The 23,673-nt window shown below is 44.5% G+C and overlaps 1 protein-coding gene across 1 annotated transcript in view; it reads left to right on the top strand.

The window, feature by feature from the left end:
- Positions 1-12,855: 12,855 nt before the first annotated feature.
- The window catches only part of SALL3 (spalt like transcription factor 3), a 19,583-nt gene continuing 8,765 nt past the window's right edge, over positions 12,856-23,673 (top strand). Inside the window, exon 1 of the mRNA XM_058814321.1 lies at positions 12,856-12,934. Coding sequence (XP_058670304.1) covers positions 12,856-12,934 — 79 coding nt within the window. The remainder of the gene's footprint in view (positions 12,935-23,673) is intronic.

The raw sequence follows: 23,673 nt of genomic DNA, 5'->3' as shown, positions 1-23,673 counted from the left end.
TGTGTAAAGGCTTTACACATGGATTGGAAGATATTTCTGAAAGACGCTAGAGATAATGGCACAAACTGTCAACCAGTGACAGCAGAATGAGTGGCGAGGCTAAGAATGGGCAAACTCCACACTTCAGTGATCTGCCATGGCAGAAGTGCTTTTGAGTAGCTACTTCAGCCACATGACACCAAGCTTTCCAGCAGCACACCATCTTTTCTGGTTTGGTCCCTTCAGGTAGGAAAAGCCAGTGGAGGAGACACACTGTGCATGTCCATGGATGTCACACTGCCTGGAAGCCAGAAAAAGCTGCAGGAGGCTTTGTCACTGGGAGCAGCACCTGCAGGGTCCCTCAGTGAGGCCACCTGTCGCTGAAACCATCTTCATTACCTCTGCAAAGGAGCTTAGAACAGTTTTGTCTCACTACCTATTAACACTTCTTTGTGTTTCTTGTAGGAAAATCCAATTCATTTCCTGGCCAGTGCAGGGCTATCTCTGGTAGGTATTTACACAGCAACAATCACAAACCACTTGTGCATAGGTATTTATAGAGCACCAATCACAGTCAGTCGTACCTAATGATTGATATTAGCATCATGTGTCAAATACAAAAATCTTTCTCTGAAAACAGCAGGATCCAAACAACTCAGCTAATGAAACTGGCAATAAAGAACACGTATGTGGTACCACCTCGCCTATCCTATTTTTGACCACTAAAATAAATTATATGGATTTCAAGTACATGAAAATAACACAACAAGACTACCTGACTTGCCTGCATGTCAATGTCTTGCAGCAAGGCTTAAAAGAGGGATTTTTTTCCTCAAAAGCATAAATCCTTGGCATAAATCAGCTCTTTGGTGACAAACTAAGAGGACATGCTCTTCCTTTCCTGACAGGAGTGCCTGACTTCACAGTATGGCATTGTCCATCCCCATGTAATGTCCACCTTTGGAGCATGAATTAATATCCAGTACCTGTGACATAAAAGAGTGTTAAACTTGTTCCACAATCAGGGACGTGGTGAAGCTCAGCAACCAGACTTGTGTTGCATTTAAGTGATAATCCTTATGTTGCAAGGCAGAATTTGACAGACTGAAGGACAGACCTGCAGGACAGCATTGTCATCACAACAGTCCCTCCTCCTACCCTTGTGTGCCTTCCCTGTCCCTTCAGGAGATCCTCCACAACTGAATAACATGAAGGTTATTTCAAATACCGGGTTACCCAGAGCTGATATTGCTCTCTTATGGAAGCAGAGACAGTGGAGCAGATAAGAGGAAGCGCTAGGAATGTACAGATGAAATGCACCCTTGCCAGAGAACAAAAAGACATACAAATTGTTGTGCTGGCACAGGACAGTTGTCTGGCTTACTTGTATCAGTCTGTGGCACTGACCTGTACCAGGTTTCTTTAGGGGAATATCAGAAACCCTACTGATGTTGACTCTAAAATTGCCCTCTCATCGTGGAAAATTTTTCTGTGCATAAGGTACAAGTGGTTGGTCTCAAACTTCTGGTTCACCAGCCCTCTGTTTGTGTATGTCTCTGTTCCTCTCTAGTTTAAATGTAAACCTAAAATATGAAGTGTTTGTAAAATTAAGAGAAACTTACCTAATGGATTGAATTCCTTTTTCTCATGAATTTAATACAGTGTAATCTGAGTCAGATTCTACATTTGGAAAATGTGCTTGTAACATATGATATAGATGCACTTTTATGCTTTGAGAGCATACAAAAAATAAATATTACAAGGAATCCCTCATTATGAGGAAAGGCGCATCTTTCAACCATAAATATTTCTTGCACCTGACAGGGAAAACACAGCACAACTACTGTCATGGATAGAAACTGCAATCAGTTTCAGACTGTTAAGATAATAATTTTGAAAAGATAAATGCATGGTTGGATGTTACTTTAAAATCAAGCTCTGTGTTCAGGAAGAAAACAGAAGTTTTCAGATCTACATGGGTATATCTGTACAGTTCTGTATGTGACTATGAAATGTGCATACCTGGCTCAATGGCCTTAAAGGTCTTTTCAAAATTAAATGATTCTATGTTTCTATACACACAAATAGGTGCATATGCACACACACAAAAGCTGATGCATTCATTCAGGAAACAGATTCCAAACAGGGAAGCAAAACCCTTCCTTCATTCTCACAAAGAGGGGTAAGGACAGATTCTGCAGTATCATTCCTGGTAGCAGGCAGAGGCACACAGGGTGATTGACTGATCAATTGATTTTGATCCCAGCAGTGATAGAGATTTTGTTATAATTGTATAAAATCATGAGTTGGGAGCATTATTGCTCTCCTTAGGTAAATATTTTCAACCCAAAGGTGATGCTTTACAAATTTTATCTGTCACTCCCTCTATCACCATCCCACCATTTTATATTTTTCAGTGGCAAAAAAACCACAATCCAAAACAACAAAACCAGTAAGTTAATACTACTGACATTTTGTTTTATCTTAAATGAAAAGGCTATCAGGTGACATGAGCGAAGGAGTCAAATGTGCATACTTGAAAATGTATGCTATTTTATGATCATATTATGAGCACTTTAAGGTAAAAGGTGAGCCTTTTATATATAAAATCTATATGTAACAGATATACAATAATGTGACACTATTGGCTGCTGGAGTTCTTAGAAAGCAAAGCAGGGAAGAATGATATCTTTTTTCTTTCATTTTATTAATGGTACATCCAAAGAGAGCAACACTTTCACATCAGAAATTAGACTTTGTGCCTTCTTTATGCCTAGAAACTTCTCAAACTTTTGTTTCATTCTGCTTTGAAAGAAGAGCAGTTTTAAACAGAATCCACAGGTCTGATATATCAAAATCCTCAAAATCGTGCCCTATTACGCAGGCTTGAGCTTTTTTTATTTATCCTACCTTTCATAACTCTTCATGTAAAATAAAGGTTGTAATTTTTCATTTTCTAATCTCTATGAACTCATTTCCAAAACACTTATTTTATCCACAGTCATACACTGGCCTCTTCTCCCTCTGTCCACATAATCTCCCTTCCCATCATCTCTGTTTCACCTTTTTGCCCTTACCACCATTCTCTTAGTACACAAGTGGCTCAGTCTCCTATCTGCTTTATCAAACTCCCTTTTTTCTTCCTTTCCTCCTTAATAGCACTTCTTTACCAAGTATTCATTACAGGCTGCGCTTTTTTTTTCCTCCTCCTGATTTCTACACATCCCTGAATTATTCTAAACCAGGCTACACTATAAGAACGAACACATATGGTCTGAAAAGAAACCATATTCCAGCATGCTGCTTACTTAATTTGGGAAAATTCAGAAGTTGTGGAAATACTAAAACACCAGGAAGTTTTTCAGAGGTCCCTCTGGCCAGAAGAGTATCACAAAAAGATTCAAACCCAGCAGAAATGCCAACCCTTTAAAGCCTTCACACATACTTAGAGATTTCTCCTGTTTCTGCAGTGTGACATAATGGTTTACATTGAAAAGCCAACACACTTATCTTGAGATTTGATGATCTTCCTCAGTGGACTTCAGAATTTAAATGTTTCCATGCTCCCTTATCTAACACTTTATTCTTTCTCACATTCCAGTTATTCATATGGGTGTGCAGTCTGAGTGGACTAGCCAAAATCATTTATGGAAATGTATGCTGCCTAGTTTTCAAAAAGATTGTATTTCAGCTATCCTTATTTCAGATCACAGCACATGGGCTATCATTTAAAACTTGCAAATATTCAGACAAACAGGGACAACTCAGCTTTAGTAGTAAAAGTTGTATCACTAGCACAAACTGCATTAATCTTACAGGCAAACATGAAAACACATATAGGATTTTGCAAATTATAAAAACATTTTCAAAAGCCCTTGCATTTGAAAATATCAGATGTTCTTTCTAAAGGGAAGCTAGAGTGACACAGAGAGAAGCTGCTTCCTAATCAGGTGCTGCCTGTACCCAAGCAGGGTAATCTAATTTACAAGTAGGTGACCTATATAGTTGATTATTTATTCAACTAATCAAATTATATTGTGTCATTTGATGCTAGGATGTACACAGTGCTGACACGATGTTATTTTTTGTCACCAGATAAGGGGAATTGATTCTAATCTATATTACTTTTGTTAGTCATCAACTCTTACACCTACACCTGCCAAGGGAAGCATGAATGCATTTTGTGAAGTTCAATAGCACACATATCATTAGGTCATAGCACAGATATGCACTGTTGAACAAAAAAAAAAAAAAAAAAAAAAAAAAAAACCACAAACAAACCATTGTCCATCACCGTTTGATCAACTATTTCTATGTGTCAGTAGTGCAAGGCTGCAAGTACCCTTCTGCCCCTCTCCCACCAGTCACTACCATGATCCATTTGGCCATTTTCACTTCTTCATTTTTGTCCTTCTGTCATCATCTGCTTTTAGGAAGAGACCACCTTGGATTAGATTGCATCCTCTGAGAAACCTTGCCCCTTGCTATCCCCAAAAGCACTGAAATCTTAAGAAAATCTTCCATCCACCTGTGTATACTTGTGGTGTATTTTATAACTCACCTCAGGCCAGATGTCATAACCTGGATGAAAGACTGTCTTTTTTCAAATTTTGATTGTCTGATTTCATTCTCCAGCAACATCTACTGCAAGGGTCAGTGAACAATTCTGATACAGCAGCTAGGGCTGGAGAACTCATCAGGAGGGCTCTGTGCCTGCGTGCCCTAATGAGGAGAGGAAACTGAGGCCACAGCAGCTCTCCGTGTTTCTCCCATCCCTCCCTGCCCTGCGCTGTTGGTTTGGGGTTTTTTCAACGAGCCCGCAGATTTTTTCAGTGACCAGGAGGAGCAGAGAGGGGGTACTGAGGACTTGATGGGAAGGAGGAAAGTTTTCAAAATCCGTAATTATGAGCCGCTCGTGTGGCAAGCGGAGCCTCCTGTGTGCAGTGTCAGGGAGGACGATGGCCGCGATTGCTGCCGCTGTCGCTCTCATGGCTGGGGGGCTCTGTAGCCGATCCCCGAGGAGGGAGCCGGGAGCGGCAGGAGCCCGGCCGCGACTCGCAGCGCTGCAGCCGCCCGCTGTCACGGCTGCCACCTCCGCTACCCTCCCTGGGCCACAGTGGTGCGTGGGAGCTCCCGGCGGGACAATCCCCGGAGAAAGCCCCGTGCGGGAGCGGCGGCCCCGCGGCTGCCGGCGCTGCGGGAGAGGGCGCGGGAAGGCAGGAGCAGCGATGTGCTCGCTCTGGAGAAGCTGGCGGCCAGGGGTGCCACCGGGTGCCACTGCAGAGCCGGCAGCCCCGGCGGAGCCCGTGGCGGGGCTGGGGCCGCGCCGCCGCCCCGTGTCCGCGCCGCTCCGGCAGCGCTCGGCGGCGGGGGCCTGGCACGGCCCAGCCCAGCCCAGCCCAGCCCGGCCCGCTTCGGCCCTGCCCAGCGCAGCTGCCCGGGCTCGGCCCGGGTACCCCCGGCAGGGCAGGTCAGGTCCGGCCCCGCTCGTCCCTCAGGGCCGCCCCTCCTGCCGGGATGTGCCCGGCGCTGCCCCCCCGCCCCGCTCCCCACAAAGGGTGCTGGTGGCGAGGAAATCGCCTTCTCCCCGAGCTGTGCTCCCTGTGGGCGCTGCACGGAGCGAATGCAACTTCAGCTGCCGCGGCCGCTTCCATCGCTGCCCTTCCTTCCTTCCTTCCTTCCCTCCCCCCGCCTCTCCTTCTCGCCTGAAAAGAGCAAACTTGCGCTGAAATGGCACCGCAGCCCGTGCGCCAGCCTAACCAGCCCATTAAGTATGATCAACGTACCGCTTGCATGGATTGAAACCTTTCCCAGTCCTGATTGCTCCAAAGGGGAATCACGTCCTACCTCCCACCTTCCCAATCTTCATTCTCCCAGTGTACACACGCTTGTAATTACTGGTGATTGTGCTAATGCAACCCTGAGCAAAAGCATGCTGGTACTATGGAGAGGGAAGGCGAAGAAAGTACCGTTAATTTAGGGCAATGTGTGTGTGGATTATGGGGTTTTTTCTTGTCTACACCATCCTATAGATGCTCGTTAAGCATCAACCCAAACATCAGCGGCTCGTTTCCTAGGGTCTTTTTTTTTTTTTTCCTCCCGTGGGACATTTTTTTCCCCTTTACAGGATGACAAGGTGATTTGAAAAGAAATGATGGATCGCTTCGTGGACCAGCAAAAGGAGAGAAAGTGAGAAGACGACTTGTTAGTCCTGACTCTAGCCAAGGAGAAAGCTGCCTGACCCCACTTCTGCTGTGATTGCTGCTTACATAACTCTCTGTATTCACCGCAGACCGCTTCGCTGGGGGGCGGAGGGGGCACCTCAGTATAATATCACCGGGGCCTTCTCCGCACTTGAATCCCCTTCTCCAGCAGAGCGGGGCTTCGAAGCGTGATCATTAACTTCGGTGGTCATCAGTTGGTTTCTTTTGAAGGCGGCCGAACGATCTTTTTCTGAAGCTAAGGGGTTTTTTAATTATTATTTGTTCAGATGACATTCCCTGTTCCGCTCGCCCCCGCCCCCGCGGCGTGTACGCACACACACACACACACACACACACCTTTTCATCATCAGCAAATAAAGATTAGGTGGGCAGATTATAGAAAGCGTTTTCAGTTCTGTGCTGATCTTTATTCCAGAGCCTTTGTGATGATATTGATGATGATGATGGTCAAGTGGACAGTTTGATTTTTGTGTTTGGAGCTAGTTATAAAGAATCAATATTATATCAAGGGGTAACTTTCGTGATAAAGGACTTTAACCACTCTGGCTATTCATCATAAGTCTGTAGCAAGCAGATAGGTCAAAAGAAATTATATTGCACTAAAGAGTGTGTCTTCTTATCTCTCCTATACCAGGGGAATAAGGGACAAGCCAATCGATACAGTAGCTGCTGTATACTTCTTGCAATTATCAATAGCTGATTTCGTCTTTTGAGGCCTGCATCTATTAATACAAACTAATAATAATCTTCTGAGCATATCTGTAACCAAGGCAATGAAAGTTTTTGTACCTGCCGACACTATTTATATAGCTAGAATTAGTAGACAATGTAACATTGTTTATTTGTGTGTGTGCCTGCAGTATATATATATACAGAGAGAGAGAGAGAGATACGTATTCATCTCACTTGTATTTTTCAGAAGCATGCAGATTTTTGCAAAGGGGCTAAGCCCACTTATTTTACATGCATGCTGCATTCCTACATGCACTTCCTGGAGTATGCACTGACAGAAGTGTTGCAGTACAAATACAGGGGCTTAATATATACAGCGCCTATGCATCTATAGGTGTGAATGACATATATGTATGAGCTTTAATGTGTATTGTCTTTGTAATGTCCCCCCAACGATGTGTATTACAAATGTTCCACAAAGTATTTTAAATTCTTGGTTAAATTATCAGCTGTTAGGTTAAGGAACGGAAGTGGGTGGTAATTGGAGTTTGCTACTTGTGAACATAAGCTTTTGTGTATATGAATCAATGTTTATTTAGACCCAAGGGTGTATTAAAGACCCAAGTATTAAATAAAAGGAAAAGTAACTTAAATGTTTAAGTCAAAACGTTTAGCAAAGATTTGCTGTAGACTGGTTCTATGAATCTTGTTTTGGGGCTAGCTGCTTTCCACAAAAAAAAAAAAAATTGTAATAGAAAAGAAACATCTTTATAATTGACATTTGACATGCTGTTTGGGTTAGGCTGTGGTAGACCAAGCACAGATTTCCCTCTGATGGAAACATTTATCATCATGATTGCTGCAGAGTGGCAGGTGGTGTTATCAATTACCTCTTCTTACCAATAATAATATTAGTATGGTAATATCTTTGCTCACGTGAGAACGAATTACTGGTCAGTTGTTGCAGCTTTAAAAGAAAAAATTCTTGCTGAATTTAACCCCAGGGTCCTCAAACAAAAGTTGTGGTGTGGAAAGGAGATGGGAAGAAGATACTTCAGCCTGCCAGGAAGAGTAGGAGATGACAGAAAATAAAGCACAAATAATTGCATGCCCCTTCGAATAAAGTTGCTGAGCAAAATAATAACTTTAAAAGACGGTAGATGGATTGCACAAAATGTCAGATCCATCTTATCCGCACGTTTGTAACTTTGACGGTTTAAGAACAACAACCTCGTATAAAGCGTAAGTGTAGACAGAACTACTTATATGCTCTTTGTAGAGTAAGTCTTGTAGATAAGCTTTCTGATGGTTTTTATGAACTCCGAATAAGGATAAAAATTAAAGCAAAAGTATAACTAGGCGTCGCGTTAATGTGAAAAATGAAGTACTGGTAGGTAAATGACATTATTAAGCAGGCAGAATAATAACGTCCCGCTCCTGACAATGAAAGCAACATCGCAAAAGAAGAAAACAATTAACAAATTAGATTTAATTACGGAGGGGAAAAAACCCACTTTTGTGTCCCATCACTAGCAAAGTATTTCGGCGGACCCACAAGTCGCGGCGAGGGAGAAGCGAGCGGGCGCTGTTTGAGTGGGAACACGCGTGACTGCCGGCCCCGCGGCCGCGCTCCGCGCTCCTACCTGTGTGGGTGCGCAGAGATTTACGCGGCTCAGAGATCCCATCCCCTTCCCCCCCGCCCCACCAGCTCTAGTGGCCGTGGTTTTTCGCAGCCCAACTTCAGCGAACGCATCATTACTTTTTTTTTTTTCGCCCCCGACTCCAGAAGATTAATTAAAAGGTCCGTGGAAAACTTTGCGGTGTAGTGGGGAGCGAGGGAGGAGGAAGGGACCGCAGGAGACGCGATCACTCCGTAACTTTCCGCTCGCCTCCCGAGCCCGCTACACTGGCGGGGCTTTCCGCTCAGGTGGAGCAGCAAGTTGTCCCCGGCGGTGCTTGCCGGGTGCCTGCGCTGCCGGGCCCCAGCCCCGCTCCGGCCGGCACCGCGCCCGCCCCGCTCCGCTTCGCGCCGCTCCGCGCACCCGCACCCGGCGCCGCAACCCCGCGCTGCGCGGCCGGCTCGCTCGCCCCGAGAAAACACGGGAAGGCGAGCGGCGTAAGGGAAAAGAAAACCATAAAATGTATCACTTGTAACCCTAGAATATGTTAATGTCAAGAGATACAAATCTGGTAATTATGCCTTTCTCGCCTGTTGTGCTCTCCATTGTTCATTAAATATTAAAGACGGGATTATTTAATTTTCCACTTAAAGATTCTCTCACGTTCCGCAAAATCATATTAATTTTCAATCATTTTAATTTTATATAGGACGAAGTTTTGTGTTTATAACGCTGCCAAGGAGCTGCCTTTTTTCCCCTCCCCATCCTTCACATCGCACTTTTAAACGTTCTTCTGGAAATCGTCTGCTGCTGAGGGAACTACCAGGCGCCGAGCAATAGAAAACGCCAAAGTTTTGGGGGATGGGTGGTGAGGGGGGGTGGGGAATGTTGCCTCACCAACAGCAACAAATCTTTTCAAAAGATGACTGGATGAAAACTGACACATTTCAGGTACTACAGCAATTGTGGGGGGAAATGTCTGGGCGAGGGGAAAGTGAGTCCTCACTCATTCCAGACAAATATCTCAGCCAAAGAGAGCACTAGCTAAGCCTCTTCACCTAAAAAAGTCGGGGAGAATGTCCCTCTCTGTTTTTGAAGAAGAAGTCCCATCTCCAGCTCCCTACTCACAGCTGCGGTGCTGCGGGTTACCCGAACGCCCTCAGATGCTCGCTTTCACCTGCACTCTGCCTACAGACTAACGCAGCGCATACACACACACGCACCATGTGCTATTCGTGTGAGTCGGGTGCAGTAAATCCCTACTTCTGTCGGAAAAAACCCATGCTCAATTAATGGGCTCGTACCCTCCTACTTCATATTAGAAAATTGCATCATATTTCAACCATCACCATTGTCTCCAGATGTTTTAAACGAAACACTCTTAGTGCGACAAAACTTTCAGCAAGGAAGGATGCACGGGAAGAAGATGCACTAGAATTTATAGGCAGTAAACAAATTTTTTAGTTGTGAAGCGGGAAATCATTGCAAGGAGTGTCGTGTGCACATCTCCCCAAACGATAGACAGAAAAGTACAGTCGTCTAATACCAAAAAGCATTGATTTGGCGTTTCAGCGTTCTTTCCCTCAGGGGTCATGCCCGTTTCTAACGAATACCTGCCCCACAGAAGTCGCGGATGTTGTGCATGCCAGCAAACTACCCGGAGTGGCCTAAACTGTCGCCTCTAACTTTATTTGGTTTGCCTACCAACATAAAAGCGGGGAATAAACCGAAAGCCCAGAGACAGGGTATCAGAGCTCACGAGATAAAGGGAGCTATCAGCAGGGAAAGTTTACACAGAGAAGGCTCCCAAAGAAGCCGGGGTTAGTGTGTTTTAAGGACTAGGGCTGGATTACACGGGCTGGGGTGGGGGTATTAGGAGGAAATCCCTTTCACTGATCCTCTGCCCCATGCGCGGAGCTGCGCGCCTCCCTCCAGGGCCGGCAAGGTGGGCTGCGCCTCCGCGCCCCTGCAAGGGCCGGCGCCGGGGCCGCTCCGCCGAGCGCGGCACCGGGCGGGGGTCGGCGGGGCCGGATCGCGACAAACATATTAAAAAAAAAAAAAAAAAAAAAAAATCAAGAAAGAAAGAAAGAAAGAAGGAAAGAAGGAAAGAAAGAAAAAATAAAAAGAAAGCAAAACAAGACGGTGGAGGTGACCGCAGGAGCCGCCGAAGGACCCCCCCGCCCCGAAAGCGCGCACGCAGAGCGCGGAGCCGCGGGCAGGACAGTGCGCGCACTGCGGGCCCTGCGCGGCGCGGCGCCGCGGCCATCGGCGACGGTGGGGTACATCCTAGCGGCGGCTGGCTGCCATGGGAGCGGCTGGCCGCGCTCCGCACCCGCCCCGGCCCGGGGGAGGCGGGCAGGCACGGCCGCGGGAAGCGGCAACTTGTGGCGGGGCCGGGGAGAGACGGAGGCGCTGCGGGCGGAGGGGCCGCCCGCCTCCCGGGGGACGGACGGGGCGGGAGGGACACGAGTGGCGGGACGGGCGGGGGAGACTCGGCCCGGCTCCCCGGCAACTTGAAATGCGATAAGAGTGGAAAGCGGGGGGTGGCGGGGAGGGAAGTCTCTCCCCACCCCACCCCCCTCACTTTTACAAAAAAAAGGGGGGGCCTGGGAGAAAAGCCGCTGTTGGGAAAGTGCGTGCGGAGAGGGAGGCTCGGCGGCGGCGGGGAGCGGATCGGGCTGCGGGGCTGGGGGCAGCCCCGGCGGCAGCCCCGGCAGCGCGGCCCAGGAGGCGGAGGAGGAGGAGGAGAGTAGGAGGAGCTGCCGTGTGACCCGCTCCGCTCCCAAACTTGAAAGTTTATCTGCCCGAAATCAAGAGCGGCCGCGGTGCGCGCAGCGCTCCTTGGCACGGAGCGGAGGCGAGCGACCGGCGGAGCCGCCGCGCAGGGAGCAGCTGGCGGCGCCGCTGAGAACGAGGCAAGGCAGGGGAGGGGGGTCGCCCGGCGACAACAACAACAGCCACCCCCACCCCCCAAAACTGGGAGACGACCCGTACTATTTGCTGGAGACCAAGGACTTGCTCATCGGCGCACACGCGAGCCCGCTGTCATTAGCTAACAGGACACACGGCTGAGCCGGGGGGGTGGGTGGGCGGAAGGGTGAGGAGTGTCACAAAAAGTCATTACAACCTGAGAGAGAGAGGGAGAAAGAAAAAAAAACTTCCTACCAATGGACAACAGGAAGTGACCACCACCACCAACGGGGAGTCTGCTTGGAGAAAGAAGCTGCAAGACAAAGAAGAAGGAAGGAGAGGTGAAAGACAAAACTGCCCAAGGTCTTCTGCTTGTGCGTGCGTGCGCTTTCGAGAGCGGAGAGAACAAAAGTCAGCCGGGAAGGGGAGACAGAAAGAGCGACGGGAAAGGAGACAGGATGGAGGAAGAGCTAAAGAGAAGCATGTGAAGATCAAGGCGAAAGAGCAGTACAACGCCGAAAAAGAAAGCACACCGAAAAGAAAAGGAAAAGGCATACACAAAAGTTTCTTTTCCTCCTGGGAAGAAATTACTCACACACAGAAATCAGATGCCTTGCAGCCCAACTTCTGGGGAAAGCGAGACCGAGAGAGCAGAGGACACAGAGTGATGTGAAGAAAGAAAAGGGGGGGAAAAAGCAGAAAGCAGAGCAAAACAAACTGGGAGACGGGGGGGGAAGAAAGCACGACAGACAGAAAAGCGAAGATCGTGACCTTTCCCAACAAGTGAACCTTGCACATATGTTGTGTAAAGTGTGTGCAAAACAGATTCCCTCCTGCGTGGTGCGTGTGTGCTTCGCTGCTGCCGCCGCTGCTGCCGCTGCCGCCGCCACCGACGCGGTCGGTGCCTCTCGCAGGCGGCGCTGCCGGTGCCGGGGAGACGCATCATTTGGCGGAGCGAAGCGGCTAATTGCGGAGCCCCATCCTTCATTTACATATGCAGCCTGAGTCCGCTGGAGCCGCGCCAATCCGCGCTCGCCCCCAGCACCATTAATCGCCATGCATTATTCACAATCATAATTACTGAGCCCCATGCGCGCTGCGCGCAGCCGCCCCAGCCCGCCGCCCCGCGCACTCCCCGCCGCCCCGCGCACTCCCCGCCCGGCTCATCCCCCGCTCGCTCACCCGCTCACCCGCGCACTCACTCACTCACTCCCAGTTTGGCTGGCTGCTTAGCCTTGCTTTTTTTTTTTTTTTTTTCTCCCTCCCCAGGGTGTTGGTTGCCTTTTCTGTTGTTTGTTTGGTTTGTTTTGCAACTCGACTTTTATTTGTGAACAGTTATTTGCAGTCCCCAAACCCCCTTCCTTCGTTCCCAATTCCTTCCCCCCTCCTTGCCACCTCCACGTCGCTGATGCCTCTGCAAAAAGCAGAGTCAAGACGGCTCAGTTAGCAGCATGTCTCGTCGAAAGCAAGCGAAACCCCAGCACCTCAAATCGGACGAAGAGCTACAAGCAGAGGTAGTTTCTGAGCACGGTAAGGGCTCCCGTCGCCTCTTTATCCTTCTCTCTCTCTCTCCCTCTTTTTGTGAGTGTGTTTCGGATGGAGATAGGTGAATTTATGGTGATGATGAACATGGGAGCGCAATTACTCTGCAGCGGGAGAATGGGAATTAGAGCAGCCGGGGGAAGAGGCAGCGGAACTGAGAAGTTCGCAGTTTAGCCAAGTTTCTGCAGCCCACCCCCTGCCTAAGCAGCCCTCCCAGCAGCAACCTCCCGGCCTTCCCAGCGCTTTGATCGCGGCTGGGCTCGGCGGCGGGGCTCGGCCCTCCCTCCCCACTCACCCGGGCTGGAGCAGCTGCAGGAACGGGCGCCCCGGAGCAGCGTCTGCCTCCTCCTCCTCCTCCTCCTGTCCGCTGCGCTCCTTCTCTCCGTGTTATTGGGTGTCCCCTTTTCCCCCTCCTGCTCCCTCCCGGCGGAGGCTCGGAGCGGACAGAAGCCGCGCTCCGCTCGCCCCTCCGGCGGCAGCAAAGTTGGGGCGGCCGGGGCCGGGGTGCCCTGCCCGGGGCCCAGGGAGGTCCCGCGGGCTGCCGGGCCCCGGGGCGGCCCCACGGCGGCCGCTGCCCGGAGATGCTGCGAGCGCTGCCCCGGGCGCTGCCCCCGCTCGCCCCGGGGCACCGGGGGGGACCGCGGTAGGAGCGGGCAGGGCCGCTCGGGTGCGCGGGGCCACAGGAGTTGGTTTCATTATTTTCGAGAGGATTCAACAGCAGTTTTTAGCCTTCCCCCCTGCGCTGCCTTCCCCCCTTCGCCTCCTGGCTCTGCTGCGACTGTAATTATTATCAGTGGTAGGTGACACGGAGTGCCACCACCGCCACCAGCCCCTGTCGCGCCGGCTGTAAGCAGTGGGAAAGGGTTATTTTCTCGCCAATCCGCCATTCCTCGCGTCCTCCCCACACGCAGGCTCACGCACACTTGCTTTTATGCATCGGGGCTGCCAGGTTGCTAGTGAACAAGTGTCCAAAGCTGGAGAGATTTGGACTGTAATCCTGCTTTATTTCCACTTTGCTGTAATTTTCTTTTCGGATAGAAAGCTGCAGTCTTCTTCCTTTTTCCTTTTTTTTTTTTTTTTTTTTTTTAATTAGTTTTAATTTCCTTAGTAGTCCCTGGCGCTGCAGAGTGCAAAGGCACACCACAGCCCATGCTCTCTTCTCCTGGACTAAGTTGAGAGCTTCCACTTGAAAGTTTTTCTTTTCGTCTTTACATAGAGCCCACTGATTTCTTAGTTTCTTGCATGACCAAGCAGGATCCCAAATGTTTTCTGCTTTCTGTGTAGGCCCCTGGCTCCACTATATTATCTCCTCTCTCTCTCTCCCCCTTAGAAAAGGAAAACAAAATGTCCTTCTGCTTTAAAACTATAATTACTCTTAGGTTGCATCTGTGAGGAGAGAAAGGCTGCAAAGTCGAAGCTTGAGGAGGATTTTGACTATTGTATCTGAACTTTACAGCCCTGAAGCTTAAGGCAGCATGAATCCACTTCATAAGGTTAAAACATCTGTCAGACTGGGAAATTGTTAAGCCTCCCACTCCTTCCCAGGGTGTTTGGGGAGGCAGGGAGCAAGTCCCACACTGTCCAAAGCTTCTAAGGGGGTTCTTGCCACTGCTCCAGGAAAACCCACTTGGGTTGACAATAACAGGCACACAGAGAAATGCTTCCTTCTGTCACAGTGGAGAAGCAAAGCTGTGCATTTTCAAATTTTTTTTTCCTTAGGAAACTGTGGTCGTGTAAAATAAATTAATATAGACAGGCAGATGAGAATTAGTATTTTATTATGAAAGCAAGATTTGTTGAGGCCATCTCTGTTGGCTTGGGCTCTAGGTCCAAGAATTTATCATTAGCATTATAAACTTTTACATGCTCTGAATCCATTTCAATACAGGGAAATAAAACCCCACTACTTCATTATGACACTCCTGGTGAGTTAATAAATTGAAAAAAAATTGTTAAACTAGGTTTTTGTTTTGTTTTGTGAATCTTATCTATGTAGCCATGTCACCCGAGATTAGAACAAGAGATATGCTAAAAAGAAACGCTTGCATATGGTGGGTAGATTAAGGACAAAGAATCTTTTTGTCATGGAAATGGTTTTTTTTTTTCCCCTTTTTGGGGGGGTTTTGTTTTGTTTACTTCATCACATAGAATTTCTCACACTTGGTTTGTTTTGTATTGCCCTCAATGACTACATGATCAAATGAATGGATTTATTTCTGCCGAATGAGAAAGACAGTCTTTCCATCAAAAGGACTACATTGCATCCCAGTGAGGAATTTTAAAGCGTTATTATTGTGGTCCCTGAATAGCACAAAATCAGCTTTCACAGCAGCCCTAAAATGCAACAATGTAAAAATACTTTTCAGCCTTAGAAGGCTGTTATCAAAATGTACTATGTTTCCTTCTATTAAAACATATTTTAATTAATAGAGTAAAACCCTTGATGGCTAACAATTAACACGCTAAAGTTGGGTTTGCACTTTCATTTGAGAAATGCGAACAAGGTAGAGACAAGCTACAGGAGCAGAGGGCTATCTAGTGCACATTAGTGTAATGTAAATCATTTACACATTATATTAGGAAGCCTAACGATTGCCATACTTGAAAGCAATTTTATAGGCCAGATATAATGAGAGTTCCAAATCTCATGAATTAAAACACTTCTTGTCAAGTCAGTGTTCTTAGTTTCTGTTCACAGCTGTGATCAAGATATTGCTACAGTTCCTGAGTATATTTTGCAACAGGCCAAAAATAGTTCACACAGCTCAAGAATATTTGCCATTTTAAGAAAGCAAACAGTTTAAGCAGTATTATTTCATATGTGTAGCCTTTTCACTCATTTTGCTCCTTGTCTCCAAAGGAGTTAATGCAAGACTAAGCAAATGAAGCTTAGTATTAATTTAATGAAATCATGTTTAATATCACCTCAAAATAGATATTATAAAATGAAGCATTTAAAAATTAATGTCCCATAAATGTAATCCTCACAGTGAAGGGACATCCATAGCAACAGGGAGAAACATAGAAGTCTGGGGTGCAGGTTGGGAGACAGACATTAGGCCGGGTTTTAAGTTGACTGGTCACAGCAGAACTTTAATGCTAATGTTATCACAAAAGTTTTAGAATCAAAACAAATAATTTTATAGCCAGCTTGGGTTACAGCATAACAAAATTGCATTCAAACAGGACATTGTCATGGTGGTGAGAAACTGTTGGAAATCTGAAGACAATTAGTTTGTCATCAACTACAGATATACACTCGAAATTGTTTGAAATTGTTAATCAAAAGTGAAATGCTAAAAATATATTTTTAAATAATTTTGAAAAGAAATGTTAACAAGCAGCTGATGGCCATATATTTCTTGAGTAATTGCACTGTAGAAGAGTGAACAAAAAATATGTATTAAAACCCCCACAATTTGAGGTTGCTAAATGAGAAGATCTGCTGGAAATAATTTAAAAACAGCAGCAGCAGGACTCAGATGACTGCCTGTAGAATACAATAATCTCAGTTTCTCAGTAAATGTAACGCATTGTAATAGTTGGAATTACATTTCTAATACACTTGCTTAATTCAACAGATTACAAATGAATCAGAATTGTAGATACAATAAACATTCTTCAGCTCCATTTAATTTTAAAATTAAACCATAGACATAGCATTTGTATTTTTAAGGGAGGGATAATAGAAAGTATTTTGTTTGTTTGTGAGTGCTTTGTTCAGTTTTTTTAACTTATTATTATTTTGATTGGATTTTTGGTTGGGTTTTTTTTTTGTTTTTTTTTGTGCTGAAAAGTGATTCCTATAGTGTGCAAGTGAGGTTCTTGTAAGAGTGATGACAAATGGTGCTTTGGACTTCTTCATGTGAAGTTTCTGGCAAAGATGTATTATTGTTTAGCCTGAGGTGGAAGGGATACCTTGTAGTGAACTGTGTAAAAAGAGTTTCCTAATGTGCCTTTTTCAGTCATTTTTTAAAATATTGGACCTCTTTTTTCTCCCATTCTTCAATACGTACAGTATAGTCTAAACTAATTGATCTATTTCATCTTGGCAAAGTGGGAATGGGCTGTGCAGTTTTGGGCAGTTTGGTGACTGCACTTAATATTCTTCTGGAGTATGTCCACAGACACACAGGCTCAGCTACAGCAAAGACTCAGCTCAGTATGTAGCAGTCAGCCTCATGCAAGTGTGGTCACTCCATCTGCATATAGGGAGGCTTAAAACAAATGTTGGGGGGACATTCCTCCGTATGAAATTGAGCTATTCTCTGCTGCTTAGACACTGCTGCATTTCAAACTTGCGAAGTCACAAGCAGCCGTCAGCAAACATAAAACTTATGTGATTTTTGCAAATGTTTGTTCTGAGGCAAGTGTAAGAGAAGGCTTTTTGTTTTGAAAAATAAAGGCCAAATTAGTACGGCTATAAACTGTCCCTTTGATTGGAAATGGTAATTGAAACTTTATATAAATACTTTTGCCATTACAGTAGAGACTTCACGTTCAAGCTATGTAACATCTGTGTTTGTATAATTTTAAAAATACTCTGCACTGAATTGCGTTGGCCATAGAAAAATATTTGCAATAATAAGGAAATTACAGCAAACGGCCAATTTGCTGATATATGTATAACAATGGAAGTAGACAAAACTGGGTCAGATTTTATCTAGTGATTCTGGTCTTGAAGTCTTACCATCTCCTGAGGCAGACACTAAGACACTTTTTTCAGAGTGAGAGGGAGGAAATTTTGAAAGGTGTTTGTTTAAATTCTGTGTAATTAAGCTATTAATATGCACACATTTAGCTGTTGAAAATTACTTTTCCTTGCCTAAGACAGAGAAAAAGCTACAATTCAAAACACATATTGCATTAGAAAAAGTTTAAAAATAAACTAATTAATAAAGACTATTAGTGCCATTTGAAAAATAGTCTGAGTCCTGGGAAGATTTTCCTGATATCTCTCCTTCATTTGATTTGTTGTCTGCCAAACATAGACAAGCATATCTGTTGACTATCCAGCAGCCAGGGCATGAGTCAATCACTTTTGCTGATAATAAACCAGGTCAGGCATGACATTAAAATAGTTAAGTACTGACACAGTTTCTGCAATAAAGTATATAAAAATAATTTATTTTATTGTATTGTATTTGTTAAATGAGAGTAATCATCTACATTTATTTTTTCCCAGAGGAAGCACTAGTAAATCTCGTTCTAGCAGTACATTCATATTGAATTTTATATATCAATGTCAATCCCGCTTCTTTTACATTCTTAAAATTTCCTACTAAATGTAGTGAAGGTTGTCCATTAATTCAAAAAAGGGAATTTAGGCCAAAATGTACTTTCAGGAGCTAGTTCAGTTATAGTGCTGTTAGACTAGAGAATGTTTCTTCTTATCAAGGAAAAACCCTTCAAAACCATGAAAGCCAGAACGATAGATGTTTTTAAGGGTGATAGAAAACCTTAATGCAACACTGAAAAATCTGTTTATTTTGAGCTAAAACGTGAAGAGATAGAGGATTAAAGAGAGGGGGCTTTATTATTTCCTTGCTATATTTAGGGTGCAAAAAAGCGAGCACACTTGAACAGTATTTATCATTACAGTGTAAACTAGACCTTTACAAAAAGCCCTTCTGAAACGCTTATTTGCCACTTTCTAACACTGAAAGCGGCAACAAGCATTTCAGAAGGGCCCACACCTCAAACGCGTGTGGCGCGTTCCTGCCCCCGCACCCCCAGTTTCATCACTCTCCCCTCCTCCCCCGGCAATCCGAAAGCCATCACGGGCAGCAGAAGGAGCGCCGGAGGTATTCCCAAACTGGGGAGCCAGGCAGGGAGGGACGGAGGGAGGCCGGGGCCGGGCGCAGGTGGGCGCTGCCCGCCGGCTCGCACGGCGGGAACGCAGGCCCGGGAACGCCGGCCCGGGAATGCAGGCCCGGAGGGAGGTGGGACCGGGAGCGCCGGAAAGCTCCCCCAGGTCTCCTCTCCCCGAGGGTGGGTAGTTAGAAGTGCTCTGACAAGGCTTGCTGATTTAACCTTTGCCTGCTTTGCCCTGCCAGGGGTGGCCGCTAGATGTCAAGCTCATAATACAATTAGTACATCTGTGCGGTTGACCTTGGCAGCGCGGCTTACCACTGTTCTGTTAAGTGTTAACACTAAATTTGAGTGTTAACTAGAGATCCCTCGGAGTTTGCTACATGCTGTACAGCTTATCAAATGCCCATCTAGTTCAGCATAAGTGTTTACAGTCCTTAAAGTAGGAAAAAGGTTTTCTTTTGTGAAGCCCAGCATCTTGAGCTGCTTAATTAACCCTGCAGGTTTTGCCGTATTTTTGTTCCGGATAATCAAAACCGACTCGTCATTCAGGGTATCAGGAGACCCCTTCTCCTGGTGCCATTCCATAGCTTTCATTTATGAATTTGCTGATGCACTAATGACCCCAAAGCTGGAAATGATGAAAGCTAAAGGATTTGTCCAGATCATTATGGCTTTGCTACCCTGGGCAGTACTGCAGTGTATGGAATGGTGAAGGACCAGAATGACTGAGCTGCACAACTGGCATTGAACTGCGCCAGGTTTGCACTTTCAAGTACTCCTGGCTGTGAGTAATTTTACTCAAAGGAGTCCGGAACTTGTAAATTCAGTTTTGAGATATTTAGTAGATGCAGGATTTGGTCCTCACATCAGCTCCTTGTCTTGCAAGCCTCCAAAACCAAATTTGTCTTCCTTTCTGTGCTTGCTCAAAAAGTGATTGGCTTCATTAATTCATGCAGGGTGTTAAGAGTTGTGTAGTTTAGGATGTACTTAATTATGCACTTTCCAAGGAGAGCAATGCAGAATCTCTATGAATCAGATGCAGAATCCCCCTCTTTCTTCTAGTTTATTTGGTTTGGTTTTTCAATTTTTTATTTTTCATATCAGCTGTGTTAGAAGTATTTACCTCGATTTTATTTTTTTTTTAGGATTCCCAATAAAACTTGATACATTCCAAATAAACTTAATTCCCACAGACACCCACATTATTTGTGCACGAATTTTGAAATTATTGTACCTATGCCATAACAGCCAACCGAGTAGCTGTATATATGACTTTGGAAAACATAGCACAGGTCTTATTTAATATGATATCTTGCACAGATATTACAAACAATTTGTGAAGCTTGCATCTGTTCTACATCTGCGTCCACAGAGAAAGGCCCCAGTGTTTGATAAAGTGAAGTGCTTCGCTGCACAGATTAGAAACTGCAAATGTTTTAACCAGAGTACAGCTAGTGCCTGTGCCACAGGTGGCTGTTACTCAACAAATTCTGAGATTCAGGCTACAGAACGGATCTAACCGAGTGTGCCCGGTCAGCGCCGGGTTTTGCATAGCAAGAGTGCCCTCCACTGTTCAAAGCCGTGCTAACAGCTTTTGTGGGCTGAGAAAAAGGACAGAAAATTTTTCTTTTGAGTCTGGAATTTCTTCTACATTGTTAAACACAGTAGGGGTCTCTATTTGTCTCCTCCTGTTTCACAGCTTGGGCTCAGTATGTGATAATTCATCTTTCTTTATGGGATTCAAAGCTATCATAAAGAGTTAAAAAGAATTAATTTGCAAGAAAATAAACGTGTTCTAACAATTTAAGAAAATTTTCTTTAACAGCTCCGTCAATTGTAAGAGATGATAGAGCTAAGGCAAAAGTAGTACCGTTCTTCTCCAGAATCAATATGTTGCTACAAGACTACTGTTTCCAAATTAAAATAATTTTAAAATAAATTTATGGGGTTTTTTTTTTTTAGTATATGTTGTTGCTATATTTAATCTGTGCTTGGGGAAAAATAAGTATTCTGATGATAGGACAATTGTCCTGTATCAGTGCACTAGGCTCAGAGTTTTGTTTATAATAATGCTTGTTTAAATATACAAAATGCTGTGAGTTGCACTTTGAAATGATTATTGGATTTGCATGTGAGAGCATTTTATACATCTGTCTTTATAGTTAGCAGACATTTTAGCTTCAGTTGATGCTAACATATGCATTTTTTCTGAAACTTTTTCACAGTTTTTACACTGTTTCTCAGTGATTTTTTATTTTCCTGAAAGAAATTACTACATTTAGAAAATATTAATTAACTCTCCATTAGAGAGCTCTGAATGTAGAAAAAATAGTAATTTATATAACACTCTTTCATGTTTTCATTTGCATTATTGTCTATAGTCTAAAAAGAAGCTTCAGAAAATATTTCACTCCCACATTTGTTGGATTCCTATTTGTTTGAATGTTTCAGGAAGGTATCAGCAATTTAGAATATGCACAAGCTTAACGAAACATTGATTCTCTTGCTTGATTTTACCCAAGTAAATCATGACATAGAATAACAGAAAAACAAAATACTGAATAATCAGAGATAATTTTATTGTAACAGTCCTTATTTAATATCATTGAAAAGGCTCTTTTAAGCTAATTTACTTGTGTGGAACTAGAACTGATTTAAGATGGGACAAAAGGAAAAGATTCTGGAGCAAAAATTAAACTCAATATTTGCTTGGGGCTTTTTCCACACTGGAAGCAGTTAGTCCTAAGAAAGGGGGCATTTAATAACCAGCATACATTTTAAGACTTGACCTGACTAGCATGTGATGCTTAATTTCAGTCTGTTTCACAAAAGTAAATAGCAACATTTTTGAAGCACCCATTCGTTATATTTTCCCTTCACATCATGTAAGAAGCTCACCTCTCAGGCAGAGGAGAAAGATCTATGCCAGCAATAAAAATTCAGAATTACTAAAGCCAGGCTTACAAATCCTCTGTGTGTGTAATCAGCAGTTGTTGGATGCACGTTTGAAGGGACTTTTTTTTCTTAGCTCTGCAGATTTCCCAAAGGTGACTAAAGGAGCCATGGCACTCTTTGAGCCATCTCCCTTCTCCTTGGGCACTGAGGAACAGGCTAACACCATCTCCTTGCTCCTGCCCAAAAAGTGTTTGGTGTGTACACTTAGTCTGGGGCGCAGAGCAAAGCCTCCTGGCATCAGCTCCTTGCACCTCCCTTACTGAGTCACCAGAGCACCTGAATGGCTTCAGGTATCACCACCCCAAAGTGCCTTTCTCGAAATGCCTTTGTTTGAATTGCTGTGGGCTGATTTTGGGGCCAGAGCTCGGTGGTGCAAAGCGCCAGCGCTGCTGGAACCGCAGTGGCCCCATGGGCTGGTACCTGCTCAGGAGCTCGGCCCGGGTGGCATCTGAGAGATGCTGCCTGAGATTTTTAACCTGCTTTCACAGGGGAAGCTTGATGTGCTGTAATTCATCTTGCATCCCATAGCAGCTTCAGATTAGTGTGTTAGCTGTTAGACTACTAATGAGAAAAAGAAAATAACTGAGAGGTTATTAGTGGCTGAGATCCTGACTGCTTGACAAAACTCCCATTCAACACCTTTTGTGTAACTAAGAACTGCAAAATTCAACCCATATCTGTAAGATTAAGCAAGTGCTTGTTTAATTCTGCCAAAGTCCTTGAAAATTTTTGCTGTATCATATCCTCACTTTAATAACAAAAATTATTGTTTCTCTTCAGGAAATTTAAAGGAAAGAGATTAACTTTTTCACTACCTAACAAATTCTATCACTTTGTAATACATCAGAAAGTGAAAACAAGCTATAATGCATAAATAAGTGTGGAAAAATTCTATGTTTTCCTGCAATAGACATATTCTGTGATTAAGAAACCAAAGTTAATTTGTAGCTTAATATTTTAGCATTTAAAATTTTTAATATTCTGAATTAGTGATTAAATTTTGGTATAGATTTCTGTCATTCATAAAGTGACTGAGTTTTAACAAAGAATCAAAACCAGCCTTTCATGTAGAATGCTTTTAAGCGTTACTCCCTGTTGAATTCAGTGAGGACTTACACTTCAAAAGCAACAACAAATACAGTGCCTTAGTGCTTTCATATCAGTACATACTACTGAAAGGGATATTAGAAATTGCATTTGTGAAATACAGAGGCAATGCCCATTTGTCCAGTACAGGTATATATTTCAAAATATTTATCAGTTGTTATTTTTAGTCTTTCTTGTTTTACCCTCGGAAGCGCTTGTTTGCATGGCTAGTTTGTACTCTTTCAATCCTATTAAATTCAGCACTGTTTCAGATGTGAGTAAAGGCTACTCCTTTGAGTAGGACTTGTTGGATTGAGACCACAGGCTGTCATTCTGTGAAGCATCTTAGTAGCCTCAGTGTGCTGTGCAGGAAAGTGCCATCACCCATGGCAAAGCAGCATTTACTTTCATGCCATTTGTGTCACCTGCTTGCCTGCCTGTCCAAGGAAGTGAAGCTTTGAGAGAGATTTGTTTGATTTTTTGTTTTTTAAACCAGAATAATTTATCTGAAATGGAAAGTGCTGTGATGAGATTCGTAGTATGTCTAGTTTGAGGTTGAACTGGAGGGAAGAAAACCCCTGGCAGCACTTTGGCACTATTTGAAATATTTTTCTAAAAGAGCCCTTAACCATTTCAAGGCAGATAGATGATGAGGTGAATGAACTTGGATCAGTCATTTGAAAAGTATTATCACTATTTTTAAGGTATGGGAGTTGAGGGAAGCAGAGCTGTGAGTCCCCACTTTGTACAAGCAGGAGCCTGGTCCCCCTGAGACAGCACAAAACTAACCATTTATTTCATTGAGAGCAGAGCTGAGCACTGATTATCCAAGAAATAACTACATTCCTTACATACTTTTTCACAAATTATAT

This window comes from Ammospiza caudacuta, chromosome 1 (assembly GCF_027887145.1).
Source record: "Ammospiza caudacuta isolate bAmmCau1 chromosome 1, bAmmCau1.pri, whole genome shotgun sequence".
Lineage (NCBI taxonomy): Eukaryota > Metazoa > Chordata > Aves > Passeriformes > Passerellidae > Ammospiza > Ammospiza caudacuta.
The sequence above is the reverse complement of the archived record's forward strand: the minus strand, read 5'-3'. Positions and strand labels throughout refer to the sequence as shown.